The sequence below is a fragment of the Bubalus bubalis genome, chromosome 24, assembly GCF_019923935.1.
Source record: "Bubalus bubalis isolate 160015118507 breed Murrah chromosome 24, NDDB_SH_1, whole genome shotgun sequence".
Taxonomy (NCBI): Eukaryota; Metazoa; Chordata; class Mammalia; order Artiodactyla; family Bovidae; genus Bubalus; species Bubalus bubalis.
Genome location: NC_059180.1, coordinates 40,209,701 through 40,222,881, shown reverse-complemented (window position 1 = coordinate 40,222,881; position 13,181 = coordinate 40,209,701). Strand labels below are relative to the sequence as shown.

The 13,181-nt window shown below is 66.7% G+C and overlaps 2 protein-coding genes and 1 long non-coding RNA gene across 4 annotated transcripts; 2 read left to right on the top strand and 1 right to left on the bottom strand.

The window, feature by feature from the left end:
• The first annotated feature begins 521 nt into the window (after positions 1-521).
• Positions 522-4,946, top strand: TEDC2 (tubulin epsilon and delta complex 2). Of its 2 annotated transcripts, XM_006059700.3 has the most exons (10): positions 522-675; positions 765-863; positions 1,089-1,159; positions 1,257-1,659; positions 2,139-2,192; positions 2,751-2,847; positions 3,011-3,110; positions 3,203-3,313; positions 3,967-4,154; positions 4,390-4,946. In XM_006059700.3, the coding sequence occupies exons 1-10, from the start codon at positions 650-652 to the stop codon at positions 4,549-4,551; spliced, it is 1,311 nt and encodes a 436-aa protein (XP_006059762.1). In that variant the 5' UTR covers positions 522-649; the 3' UTR covers positions 4,552-4,946. The 2 variants fall into 2 exon arrangements, with proteins under 2 accessions (XP_006059762.1, XP_044792115.1); XM_044936180.1 differs by lacking the exon at positions 3,203-3,313.
• A 4,169-nt stretch (positions 4,947-9,115) lies between these two features.
• On the top strand, positions 9,116-12,408 carry NTN3 (netrin 3). The gene is made up of 6 exons (XM_025274972.3): positions 9,116-10,724; positions 10,796-10,984; positions 11,075-11,224; positions 11,391-11,441; positions 11,577-11,651; positions 11,993-12,408. The coding sequence occupies exons 1-6, from the start codon at positions 9,797-9,799 to the stop codon at positions 12,340-12,342; spliced, it is 1,743 nt and encodes a 580-aa protein (XP_025130757.3). The 5' UTR covers positions 9,116-9,796; the 3' UTR covers positions 12,343-12,408.
• LOC123331613 lies at positions 10,886-12,121 on the bottom strand. Its single transcript, XR_006548344.1, has 2 exons — positions 11,982-12,121; positions 10,886-11,634 (listed from the first exon to the last, which is right to left on the bottom strand). It is a non-coding gene; the product is annotated as an uncharacterized LOC123331613 (long non-coding RNA).
• Positions 12,409-13,181: the final 773 nt, after the last annotated feature.

The window sequence follows — 13,181 nt, the reverse complement described above, 5'->3', positions numbered from 1 at the left end:
CTCTGCTGTCCCTCCACTGCTCTGCGCTCCAGCTCCCCCTCAGCTGGTCCCATCCAGGCACGCCTGCCCCGCCGGGGACCAGCCTGCTCAGCCCCACTGGTCCTCGTGCCCATCTCTGGCTCCTGGGCCTCCTCCCCCTCTGCCGAGGTGCCCACTCCCGGATGTCATCACCTCGTCAGCGTGTCCACAAGTGCACACTCCTGCCTTGTCCCTGCTCCCGACAAACACGTCATCCTCACCTCCAGCCACAGCAGTAAATACCTATGGGTCCCTCCGCGTGCCCGGCCCTGTGCTAGGTTCCCCGGGGTCAGCAAGGTCCCAGGGCCCTGCTTTAGAGCGCCCTTGATGCAAAGACGAAGCCGACCGTTAAGGGACCACAGGAGCCTCCATCTACCCCGTTATCCAAACCAGAACTGCGCGTCCTCCAAAGCCCCCCAGCTCGCTCCGCTACCCCCGGGCGGGGATCGGAGCCGGTCTCTGCTCCGACCTCCGGCCAAGGGGCGGGGCTAGAGGCGGGGTCGTCATCGGGGAAGGCGGGCCCTGACGCTGGGCCCGGGATTGGGCAGCTCGGCCGGAAGGGGCGGTCTTCTAGCCCGGAAGGGGCGGGGTCTCCCGGCGGCGGCAGATCGCGAAGACTTAGACCGTTTGTATGCTGCCTGCGGAGTGCTCGCGCCGGTGGGTCCTGCGCCGCTGGAGTCGCGGGAGCGGGGGCCGCCGCGGCCCGAGGCCGGCCGGGCGCTGAATCTCCGGTGCTTCCTTCCCAGGCTGGTGGCCGAGCTGCGGGACGCCCTGGACTCCTGCGCCGAGCGACAACGGCAGCTGGAGCAGAGCCTGCGAGTCTCCCGGCGGCTGCTGCGGGTCTGGTACGCGACCCCGGGACCACCCGGCTAGGCAGCCCTCGGGCCGTCGGAACCCTGCTTGGAGCCCCGGGCCGGGAGGCTGGGCTCAGCGCTCACTTCCGAGTTGCGGGCTGCCAGTACCCCTCGCTTTTCCTGAGGGCCTGAGAACGGGGCGCCTGCTCCTAGGCCAGGCGATTATGGGGATCTATTGGGCTCTGGCCTTGCCACGGCTGCCCTGTGTCCTTGCAGGGAACCAGCCGAGACCCCAGCTCCGGAGCCAACCCCAGGGCCAGAAATTAATGAAGAGGCCCCATCTTCAGGTAAACCTCAGCCCCCCACCTTCTGCAGGTGCTGTCCCCTGCCTGTCTTCTGGCTGGCAGTGATCAGGGGCCTCTACCTGACTCTCGGCTTTCACAGCATGCCCACCCAGCCCCCAGGACCTCAAGGAGCTGGAGCTTCTGACCCAGGCACTGGAGAAGGCAGTACGAGTGCGAAAAGGCCTCTCTAAGGCTGGAGAAGGAGTCAAGGCCCGCAGCCTGAAGTCTGGGTCTGCTTCCACTGCCACCAAAGCCTCTGCCCCACCCAGCACCTCACGCTGCACTGGCAGCCGTACACCTGAGATAAAACCCCCCAGGGGTGTCCACCACCCCTGGGTGCCCGCAAAGGACCTCCCTGGGCGCAGGCTTCTGTTGGTGGGAGATGGCGTCCATATGGGGCAGGGGGCCGGAGCCAACAAGCCTGAAGCAGGCCTCAGGGACCAGCAGATTGTCCCCCAGGCTGCTTCTCAGGTTCCAGAAGCTTTTACGCTCAAGGATAAGGGGTGAGTTCCCCAGCAGACATTCCCTAGAGGAGCTACTGTCTGCCTGATCAGATCCTGGGCAGCTGTAGAAGGCTAGATTTGGGATGACAGGGAGGGCCCAGCACTGAGTGGGTGTGGGCCTGGGGAGCCACAGGATGTCACCCCATGAATCCCCAGCCCGGAAGCTGGTAGGTGGAACTGTTGGCGGTGACGGTGCCATGTTTGATGTGCTGGGGCCTGTCCCTCTCTCCTCCCTGGCTGTTCCTGTGCCCTGTGCACTTATCTACCCAGCCCCGGGGGCTCCAGATGCGCTGGAGATGGCCTGGGCTCTGCCCTCCTCTCTGCCAGGTGGACCCCAGCTGGGCTGGCTCCCGTGGTCACTCTGGAAGCCCTGTCTGAGGGCTGGGAGAGCCTCACCCCTCATTGGGCTCTGAGTGGGGAGCGGGGCCTGCAGCCTCCGGAGTGGGACAGAGCTGCCCTGAGCGCCAGCTTCCCAACAGGGCCTTACTGCGGCTGCCAGAGGCCTTCAGGAAGGCGGCTTCCCGGAATGCTAGGTGAGGCTGGTGGGGGTGCGGGACCCCGGGAGGGGAGCCAGGGGAGTGGCGGTGGGGGGCGTGGGGGTGCGGGGTGGGAGAGCAGGGAGGCGGAGGCTTGGCCCGCGGGCCCCTCTGCTTCCTTTCCTGGGCGGTGACACTCTCACATCCAGAGAGTCCGCTGCCCTAGGACTGCTGTCAGGGACCCAGCTCAGCCTCTCCACTGTGAGACCTTGAGCAGGGCGCCAGGTGCCCCCAGGCCCCAGGCTGTGGAAGTGCCATGGGGGTTAAGCCAGGTGGTGCCAGGTGGTGCTTTCAGGTGTACCCGCTGTGCTGGGTACAGAACCAGCGCCCAGAGCTCTGGGTCCCAGTCAGTGCTGGCTTCTCTCCCCTTTTCCTTGGAATTCTCTCCTGGTGTTTCCCCGAGTGGGTCAGCTCTGTCCCCTTTCCATGAGCAGTGTCCCCTCGGTTCCCTGGGCCCCTCCCCTTGGCTTCGCCTACTTCCCAGGGCCCCAGCCTACTGGCTGGCATCATCACACGTTGCTCTCTGGTTTGCGGGCTGCCCGTGTGTGCGTCCAGCCTGTGGGCCCAGCTCAGCTCGATGCAGACCGGGGATTCTGTGGATGCTGCTGCCGCCACTGCCAAAACCCAGTTCCTCCAGAAAATGCAGACAGCCGTATCCTTGCGGGGGTGGGATCCTCGCAGAGGTTCTGGCTCTGAACCTGGTTTAGAGTGTGAGGAGGAGCCACTCCAGGAAGAGCCAGAGCCACACTGGGACTCAGCCCTGGGGGAGAGCGGAGGGGCCCGGCCATGGGGGAGTTTCCCTGACCCACTTGCAGGCAGGCCTGCCCAGCTCCATGCTCAGCGCAGCAGAGGTGAGGCGCCTACAGAAGGCCTGCTCCATGCTGAGGCTTCGAATGAGAGAGGAGCTCACGGCAGGTTAGTGGTCCCGAGTCGGGTCTCCGGCAGGACAGGGAGGGCTTCAGGACCCTCATGGACCTGGCCTGTGACCACCTCCGGCTCTCGTGTAGACCCCAAGGACTGGACGCAGGAGTACCGCAGCCTGCTCACCCTGGAGGGGCTGCAGGCCCTAGCAGGGCAGTGTCTGCACAGGCTACAAGAGCTGCAGGAGCTGCGCTCTGGTGAGGCCCGCCCGCAGCGCCCCCCCCCCCCCCCAACCCGAGCAGAACTGTGTGCGTGTGTGCCTGCTAAGTTGGGACCTTATGGACTGACTGTAGCCTGCCAGGCTCCTCTGTCCATGGGATTCTCCAGGCAGGAATACTGGAGTGGGGTGGCATTTCCTTCTCCAGGGCTTTTCCCAACCCAGGGATCTTAATGAAGCCTCCGGTGTCTCCTGCATTGCAGGAGAGTTCTTTACCTCTGAACCACCGGGAAAACCTGGTCAGTGTCAAAGTCCTCTAGCAACAGGGCGGTGTGGGGACTTGAACAGCACCCCCAGGGGAGTGGAGGCAGGCAGGCAGGCCCTTCCCATGTCCTCTTCGGGATCCTGAGCGCCCAGTAGTTATGCTGTGGAGCTGCCGGTGCAGCACCCCTGCTCCAGCCCCCCTGCCCACACACAGACCCCACCAGTCTAAGTAGCTTGCACATTTATCCACTTAGTGGGAAAGTTTCTTGTGAGAATCAGAGATCCTGGCACACGCTTGGTGTTGCAAGAGAGTTGTTCGTGGACAACAGGGCTTTACCCAGGAGGCAAGGGGGGACTTTGCACCCCTAGTGGGAGCCTGGAAAAAAGCCATGGCTGCTGCCCATGGGGTGGTGTCCCCTGTTCTTGCAGCGGTGGTGGAACAGCCACAGGGGCCATGGCCTGAGGGGCCCCCCAGGGCCGCCTCGCCCTGTGGAGGAGGCGCAGACCCAGTGTGGAGCCCCCAGCTGCTTCTCTACTCCAGCACCCAGGAGCTGCAGACCCTGGCAGCCCTCAGGCTGCGGGTGGCCATGCTGGACCAGCAGGTCCATCTGGAAAAGGTACTTCCAGACTCCGGGGCATGGGTCACTGCATGTTCAGGAGCCCTGGGCCATGGGGAGGACTTGGTTCAGCTCCCAAGATCCACCAGGGAAGGAGGTGGGGAAGGCACGTGTGAGCATGCTGGAACCTTGGGAGGCGGAGTGGGGACGAGTGTGGTGCCTCGACTCCTGCCCTAGATTGGGTCCCCCCAAATGTGCCAGGCCCCCCTGAGCCCTTGGCCCTCACCAACCCCAGGTCCTAATGGCTGAGCTGCTTCCCCTGCTGAGCGAGCAGGAGCCCCTGGGGCGCCCCTGGCTGGCGCTATGCCGGGCTGCGCATTGCCTGCTCTGCGAGGGGGGCCAGCGCTTCCTCACCGTCCTGCAAGATGAGCCTGCTGACCGACTGAGCCTTCCCTGAGGCCCAGCCCACCCCAGCCCCCGAGCCCCGCAACAAGGCAGGCTGGCTCTGCCCCCAGCCCGACTGTTGGCAAGACACCCCCACCCAGTAATTAAACGAATTGGCATCAAGGGCATTTTCACTGGTGCAGTGAGTGGGGGGCCCAGAGGGGCCTGTGCCCCCTTGGGAAGCCAGGTTTCCACCTGGCGGGGACTGCCCCCGGCTCTTCCTGGGGAACTTAGGGCCTTCCTCACATTTGCTGGTCAGGGTTTGGCTTTACTTGGCCTTCCATAGGCTTGGGAGAACAGAGGCTGTGGGGACTTTGCTTAGCTACCTCTGTTTCCTCTTGCTGTATACTTATAAGCCACTTGGGTGACATTAAAACTGCTTTAGAAAGTATGTATTTTTAAATCATACCAAGGTGGGACTTTGTGTTTTTTACTTACCAAGCACATATCAAGTATATTTACCAAGAATGGGCATACCCATTTTGTACTGAAGGGAGGGGGCCGCGCCCCTTGAGGTGGGCTGCCCCGGGGCCTCACTGCTTGCTCTAGCCCTTGCACACCTGAAACCTCTCCCCACAAGTGCCTGGATGCGTCCTGGGCTCACCCAAAGAGCAGAGAGTCAGTGTCCGCGCGGGCGGCCACTGTCTGCCCACAGCCATCTCTCCTGGCACCCATGTCCACCTCCACCCCCTCTGCTGTCGCTCTGGCTGCTGTGGGTGCCCCAGACTGAGTCCCCTTCAGGGAACAGGCCCGTCACCCTCCCCTGCTGAAGGAACCACCATTCCTTCCACTTCCACTTTCCACCTTCCACTTTGCTGGAAGGCAGGAAAGTGTAGAGGTCCAGGTCACCGCCTCTGGGTTTCCGTCGGGACTTGTTTGCTGCTGTGGGCCTTCCAGCATGATCCTTGAAGACTCTGTCGTCCCCAGCGCCTTTCTGGGCAGTGGTTATCACCTCTGGGGTGAAGATGAGTAGGATGGTGTTACAGGCTTCACAGCCCTGGGCCCTGAGGAGGGCTGCCAGGCGGTGGTGTCCCTGTCGTGAGCCTTTAGTGAGCACCTGTGTGAACCAAGCACAAGCCTCAGGGCTGGGCAGTGGCCCTCTGTGTGGACAGCGATGGGCGAGAATAGTAACACCGCCTCTGCCTCAGGAGGCCGGCAACTCCTGGAGAAGGCCAGGTCTCCTGCGAGCCTGCTGAAGTACTGCAGGTGTGGGGCGTGAACTGGGTGATGCTGAAGCAGCCTCCGGGTGGCCCCACCCTGCAGGAAACTATTTGTAAAGGGCCCCACTGTTCAACAGGCCAGAAACCTTGGACATGGAGTCCCAGGCCTTTGGAGCTGCTGGGGACCAGGTGACAGACCAAAGTAGGAAGGGAAAACTCGGAGGCCCTCACTGCATTGAGGGACCTCCGGGGAGTGAAGCTTGAGGAGAGGAAGCAAGAGCGAGAGCGGCCTGGGACACACCGGCCCCCAGAGCTTACTCCCAGGTGCTGGGATCTGGAGGAATCCTGTCTCCAGGGCGAGCTCCACCACCACCCGCTTCCGGGCTGCTCTAGAATCGTTTCCATAGCAGCTGGTCTGCACCGCAGTTATTTCATCCACTGCTTCACTTGTTTACTGTGCACCTTACCTATTGGCAGGAAGGCGCTACCCCTCCGTCTGTAGCGGAGCCCAGATGGTTATTGACTCAGTGACCCACCTCTCTAGGGCCAGCCCTGCGGGCCGCTGTGGGCACCTGACCCGTCACGGGGACGGCGGTTCCAGCAGATAACAGGAGGAGCGGTCTGGGTGGGTCCCAACACAAGGCCCCCCAGAGCCGGAAAGGCAGACCCGCTCCGGGTGAGCGCCCGCCCACCCCATTCCACAACCCCGCCTGGAGGCGGCAGCGAAGACCTCCTGGCCCTGGCGGCCCTGCTGGCGTCACCGCCTCGCCGGCCAATCCGCTCCGAGGTGGCGGGGCGAGTGGGGCTGCAGGGAGTGCCCACACCCACCCGGAGCGCAGCCCCCGGGTCTCAGGCATGAGCGCGACCGAGCCCCCGCCCGCGGCCGAGGCCCTCGAGCCCCCCCGGGCTCTCCGCGCGCTGCTTTTGGCCACCGGCGGCGCAGGGGGCTCCTGGCCGCGCTGCGTCCTGCCGTTCGGCGCCGTGGCTCTGCTAGCCGGCGCCGCCGCCACGGCCATCACCTTCTCGCTGCGCGGACCTCGCCTGGACCTGGCCCAAGGTTCGGCGCTGGCGGCGCTCGGCGCGGGCCTCGGGCTCCTGGCCGCAGCCTTCCTGTGCTGGCGCGCGCGGCGGCGGCGGCAGAGGGCCGGGCGCGGGGGGCGGCGGGAGCCGGGGGCGCCCTGAGCCCGCGCGCCAAGCCCCCTCCCCTGCGAGGTCACGGCCAGCCGGCGCCTCCTCCCTGCCGACCTCGCCTGGGCCCGGCTGCTGCAGTGCCGCGCGCGTCGCGGAAGCCTTCTCGCCAGACGCCTCCCCAAAGCGTTCCGTTCTGACCGCTCGAACTCTGGGGGCTTCGAGCCACTTCCCTCCCCTCCCCCGACTCGGCTCAGCCCCTCTTGCACCCGCCCCTGCCCAGCGGTGCTTTTCAGCGTCTCGCTTGGCGCGCAGAGCGGGCCTGGCTGAGCGCGGGGCCGCGGTCGGCGCGGCCCGCGAGGCGCAAGGCGGCGGCAGGCCGGGGACTCGGCGTGGCTACCCACCTCCGGGCGAGGCAGAGTGTGCTGTGTCCCCCTCCCCTGGCTGTCTTTCTTCCCCGCTGGTGTGGAAGCCCCTCGGGGCAAAATAGGCGCTCAATAAATGTTTGCGCTATAAATAAACAAGTGGTGGCTTGCAAGCGTCTGGCAGGAGAGTAGGTAGTGAGCTAAGCCGGGAATATTTGATCAGTTGGCCTTTTAAGGGAAAACCCCAGCCCCCTGAGGCCTGCTGGGACCCCAGATGGGTACCCAAAGCCCACAGCTAGCGGCTGTCCCTCTGGGTGAGGGCAGGGGTGGGAGGGCTGCAGCAGGCTTTGGGGCTGCAGGTGGGGTCAGGGCCAGCAGAGAGGTGCACAGCGTGAGAGGCCCCAGTCTGGGGCTGGGACAGATGGCTGAGTCCACAAGGAGCACTGATGCTGGCTGGGGGACTGTCGGGAAGGCCCTCCCTAGCTCTCCTCACACCATCTGCCAGGGCCGCCCCAGGGCCAGAAGAGAATGAATACCTCCTGGGAAGAGCCTGGGCTGCTCGCAGCCTCCTCCCTGGGGGGCTAATGTGCAGTGGCCCTCTGGGTGGAGGCCCTTCCTGCTGATCCCGTAAACACTCTTCAGGTTGAGCCCTGGGGACCTCCAGCCACACCAGAGGCCACCAGCTGTTATGCCCACCCTCCCCCACCTCACCAGGAGGCTGTGCAGCACACAAAGCCTGCAGGGCTGGGTGAGGGGAGCTGCTCCCCACTTTCCTCCTTCCAGGCAGGAGTCCTGAAGTTCAGACAGCCAGGCTTTCCCTGGAGGTTTGTCTCAAGCCCCCGGGAACCACTGTCCTGGGCCTAGGCCTTTCTCCCCACCATGGCCAGCTCTGTGCTTGTAACAGTCCCAGTAGGATCTATCTCCAACCCAAACTCCCACCAGGGCCCCCCCATCCCAGATGGGTTTGGGGTGATGATCAAAGAACCTTGAAGAGAATGGTTGGGAAGGCACTCCTTCTGCACCTGACCCATCCCAGAGCAGAACCGTGCGCCCTGCCAGCTCTCTCATTTGTGCCTGGCTCTTTCTTGTAAGGGGCATGTTCTCTTTATTGGGAAGTTGAGGGACAGCCCCCAGTGCCCGTCCCATCACTCCCCACCCCTGCATTTGAGCTGCTCAGGCCTGGTAAAGGGCCCCACCAGAGAGTGTCAGTCACTGCAGGTGGCCCAGCCCCCTGTCTTCCTGCTGCTCCTTCTCCATGGTATCCCTCAGTATCCGCCTCTGTACGCAGATTCTGCTTCTCTCCATCCTCTTCTGTCCTTGCAGTGTCTCTGGCCCAGCTGAGGGTGGCAGCCCCGCCTCAAAGACACACCCTGGTGGTGTCTCCACTGACAGCTGGCCTGGCCTGGGGTCAGCCTCCCATGTGGAACTTCAGGCCTCAGAGATGCTCCCCGGTGGATGTATTCTGGTGTTCCTGCCCGGTCTGCATGGGGCTGCCCCCTCCTGGGATGCTTTGCCCCAACTCAGGTCTGTTGAGCTCCTACGCGGCTCAGGAAATCCCAACAGCAAAGGGGGAATAATAGGCATCTGGCTGATGAGGAAATTGAGGCTTGGGCAGGTTGAGGACTCAAAACCACACAACTAGAAACTAGAGCAGCGTGGATTCGAAATCAGACCTGGCCCCAATCCTGAATTCTTTCTGCTGGAGCAGACTGCTGCCTCAGGGACACCCCCACAACCGCCAGCCCAGCCTGGCTCCCTTTGCACCGAGTGTGCCCTGTAGGGACCCAGGAGAGCATCCGGGACCCGGTCTTCAGCTCCAGTGCCCGGCTGCCTCAGGGGCCTGAGGGAGGAGGCGGCCAGACCCCCGCCCAGCACGTGGCACAACCCCAGGAGCAGTCAGAGCCTGGCTGTGGGCCGGGGGCCGGCTGGGTGGTCCCCCACGGGCTGCGTGGCGGGGCCACCCGCTCCAGCCCCCTCCCGCCAGCACATTCCTGGCTCCGCGGCCCCTCCCCCGGCTCCAGGGCCTCCCAGCCCCCTCCCCCGCTGGCCCGGCCGGCGTCTGAATCTGCTTCTGATTCCGGCTCTGCCGACGCGGCCCCCTCCTCTCCCCTCCCTCCTTCCCGGCCGAGCAGCCCCGCCCCCGGCTGGGCCCAGGCTGGAGCCCGCTGCGCCCCCCACCCCCTCCTGGCACAGCTCGCCCGCCCTCGCTGAAGCCGGGAGGAGGCGGCGGCCGGGGCGCCCCAGGCCCCGCCCGCCCTCGGCCCGTCCCGGGAGGCCGGGAGACCTGCTCGTCCCGGCCCTCGGTGGGTGAGTGCGAGCGGCGGGCGGCGGGTGGGGCCTCTGCGGGCGGAGGCGCCGAGGGCGGGGGCGACGCCTGTCAACGCTCCAGGCCCCGCGGGAGGACGCCCGGGCGTCCCCGCTGCTCCGCTCTGCCCGGAGCGTGCCCGCGGCGGCACCAACCTCTGGGCCCCGGTTGGGGCCGCCCGGGGGCTCTGGTGGCCCGGCACCCCGGGCCAGCGGGCAGAGCCTCGGACCGGGCTCTCTTTCTCCCGAGGGCAGCGGCGTGGGGCCCCGGCCGGCCGGCTGACCCCCGGCGGCTCCGGCCATGCCCGGCTGGCCCTGGGGGCTGCTGCTGACCGCGGGCACGCTCTCGGCCGCGCTGAGCCCGGGGCCGCCGGCCCCCGCCGACCCCTGCCATGACGAAGGGGGCGCGCCCCGCGGCTGCGTGCCGGGCCTGGTGAACGCAGCCTTGGGCCGCGAGGTGCTGGCCTCCAGCACGTGCGGGCGGCCGGCCACGCGGGCCTGCGACGCTTCGGACCCGCGGCGGGCACACCCCGCCGCCCTCCTGACCTCCGCAGGCGGCACCGCCAGCCCGGTGTGCTGGCGCTCGGACTCGCTCACGCAGGTGCCCCACAACGTGACCCTCACAGTGCCCCTGGGCAAAGCTTTTGAGCTGGTGTTCGTGAGCCTGCGCTTCTGCTCGGCGCCCCCCACCTCCCTGGCCCTGCTCAAGTCGCAGGACCACGGCCGCAGCTGGACCCCACTCGGCTTCTTCTCCTCCTACTGTGGCCTGGACTACGGCCGCCTGCCTGCGCCTGCCGATGGCCCAGCTGGCCCGGGGCCCGAAGCCCTATGCTTCCCCGCGCCCCAGGCCCAGCCTGACGGTGGTGGCCTGCTGGCCTTCAGCGTGCAGGACGGCAGCCCGCCAGGCCTGGATCTGGACAGCAGCCCGGTGCTCCAAGACTGGGTGACCGCCACGGACATTCAAGTAGTGCTCACAAGGCCTGCCGTGCTGGGAGACACCAGGGGCGCCACGGCCACGGCCCCTTACTGTTACTCAGCCACTGAGCTCCAGGTGGGCGGGCGCTGCAAGTGCAATGGGCACGCGTCCAGGTGCCTGCTGGACCCCCAGGGCCACCTGACCTGCGACTGCCAGCACGGCACCGAGGGTCCGGACTGCAGCCGATGCAAGCCCTTCTACTGCGACAGGCCGTGGCAGCGGGCCACCGCCCGGGAAGCCCACGCCTGCCTTGGTGAGGCCTTGGAGGGTGGCCTGGGGATCTGAGACCGGGCCGGCCTTTCCCTGACCCACCCTTCCTCGCAGCTTGCTCCTGCAATGGCCATGCCCGCCGCTGCCGCTTCAACATGGAGCTATACCGACTGTCTGGCCGCCGCAGCGGCGGTGTCTGCCTCAACTGCCGGCACAATACCGCTGGCCGGCATTGCCACTACTGCCGGGAGGGCTTCTACCGAGACCCCGGCCGTGCCCTGAGTGACCGCCGCGCCTGCAGGGGTGAGCCTTCAGCCAGCCATCTGCACGCCTCACCCTCCCTGGTTTCCTCAACCCCAGATGGGCTTCTGACTGTCCCACTTCTGTCCTCAGCCTGTGACTGTCACCCTGTTGGTGCTGCTGGCAAAACCTGCAACCAGACCACCGGCCAGTGTCCCTGCAAGGATGGCGTCACCGGCCTCACCTGCAACCGCTGTGCTCCTGGCTTCCAGCAGAGCCGCTCTCCGGTGGCACCTTGCGTTAGTGAGTGACGGTGCCCTGCTTGGACCACCTTTGCAGAGGTCACCCCAGCTCCGAGCTGCTGCCTACCTGGGCCCCGCAGATCCCCGGCTCCCCTCAATTGTCTCCTGAGCCCTGCAGATCCCCCGACCCCCTTCAAATGCAGCCCATCATCCTATCCTCCCCACAGAGACCCCTGTCCCTGGACCCACTGAGGAGAGCAGTCCTGTGGAGCCCCAGGGTGAGCAGAGGTCCCAGAGGGGCATGTCCTTGGGGGGAGGGGGCGGTGGTTTCCCAGAGGGCCGGAGGAGAGGGTGGGAGGAGGGGGGAAGGAGATGGGGATCTGTGCCAACCTCCTCTTGCTCCCTCCTCCCAGACTGCGACTTGCACTGCAAACCCGCTCGTGGCAGCTACCGCATCAGCCTGAAGAAGTTCTGCAGGAAGGACTACGGTAGGCCGCGCTCTGGCCTCCCACCCTCAGGCTTCCTGCCCGACCCCCGCCCCTTCTCACTTTGCCCTCCCTATTCTCCCTCTGGAGGTCCTGACCCTCGCTGGACCCTCAGGCCATTCCCCCGGTCCCTCAGCTCCTCCGCGCTCGCCGGCCCCGCCCTGTCAGCCCCAGAGGCCTCTCGATGCTCCCGCTGCGGCGTGTCCTTTTTGTGTTCCTCCTCCGCGGCCCCCCACCCGCACGCGCACCCGCACCCGCACCCTGGAGGGCGCTCTGTGCGCCTCGGCTCCTGCCCCCTCCGGGCCCCGCCCCGCCTGACCCCGCCCCTCTCACCTCCCCCGCAGCGGTGCAGGTGGCGGTGGGCGCGCGCGGCGAGGCGCGTGGCTCCTGGACGCGCTTCCCGGTGGCCGTGCTTGCCGTGTTCCGGAGCGGCGAGGAGCGCGCCCGGCGCGGGAGCAGCGCGCTGTGGGTGCCAGCGCGGGACGCCGCCTGCGGGTGCCCCCGCCTACTGCCGGGCCGCCGCTACCTGCTGCTGGGGAGCTGGCCGGGGGCCGCGGTCGGGGGTCCCGGGGGCCGGGGGCCGGGGCTCAGCGCCGCCCGCGGGAGCCTCGTGTTGCCCTGGCGGGATGCGTGGACGAGACGCCTTCGGAGGCTGCAGCGGCGCGAGCGGCGGGGGCGCTGTGGGGCTGCCTGAGCCTGCGGGCCGGGCGGGGGCCGGGCGGGGCGCTCCCCACTCATCAAGGCTCACCTTCGTCTAGTGCATCTGCCTGACGAGAAGTCTTTGATCGCGTCGCGCGCGCCGCCCCTCTGGACCCCCGCCCCGCGCCTCCCCCGGTGCCCCGAGCGCCTGCCCAGGAAGGGTGAGCGACGCAGCGACACCCCCGCCCCAACACGGAGGGATGTGGTAGCCCCAAAGAGCGGTTTCAAGCCCTCTTTGGGCAGTTGTCATCCAAAGGACCCCATGCCCCCCCCACCTTCGGGCTATCTACCTCCTCCAAGGGGGCACCACGATGCCCCCAGAGGGCTGTGAACACCCTGCAAACACCTCAGGGGCCTCGGTGACACCACACACCCCCAGCCCCAAGTGTCGTGGTCCCTCAGCGTTCCTGTGTTCCTGAGGTACTGACACCGCCCCCCAAAGTTATGAACCCCCTTCTGATGCCAGGACCCATAGAGCTCTGAGAGCACCCCAAGGACCGCCGAGACGCCACCTCCTCGGACTCTGATTTCCGGGAGAGCGCCCCGACACCCCGAGAGGCGGTACGGCCGCCAGAGACGCGCTGGGCTAGGCGGGCTGCCCGTCCTCGTCAGGACCGGAGGGGGGCGCCATGACTCCTCCCCCGGCGGCGGCGGCGGCGGCGGCCTCGGGCTCCCGTCACGCCTGCCGGCGGGGCGTCCGCGTCCCTGTCCGCGGTGACTGTGTTCGGCCTCTTTTCTGGCCCGTTGTGTCCGTGTCTCTTGTCTCCGTCCGGCTGTCTCTCTCGACCCGGGTCTCCGGGCTCCTCCCCTCAGGGCTCGCACGGAGGCTCCCCC

Bases quoted from the DNA above. Each gene is read 5' to 3' on its own strand.
- TEDC2 (XM_006059700.3), top strand. From the start codon at position 650: ATGCTGCCTGCGGAGTGCTCGCGCCG. The intron at 676-764 runs GTGGGTCCTGCG...CTTCCTTCCCAG, and splicing joins CCTGCGGAGTGCTCGCGCCG to GCTGGTGGCCGAGCTGCGGG. The intron at 2,193-2,750 runs GTGAGGCTGGTG...GTGTGCGTCCAG, and splicing joins GCGGCTTCCCGGAATGCTAG to CCTGTGGGCCCAGCTCAGCT.
- NTN3 (XM_025274972.3), top strand. From the start codon at position 9,797: ATGCCCGGCTGGCCCTGGGGGCTGCTGCTGACCGCGGGCACGCTCTCG. The intron at 10,725-10,795 runs GTGAGGCCTTGG...CCTTCCTCGCAG, and splicing joins GGAAGCCCACGCCTGCCTTG to CTTGCTCCTGCAATGGCCAT. The intron at 11,652-11,992 runs GTAGGCCGCGCT...CCTCCCCCGCAG, and splicing joins GTTCTGCAGGAAGGACTACG to CGGTGCAGGTGGCGGTGGGC.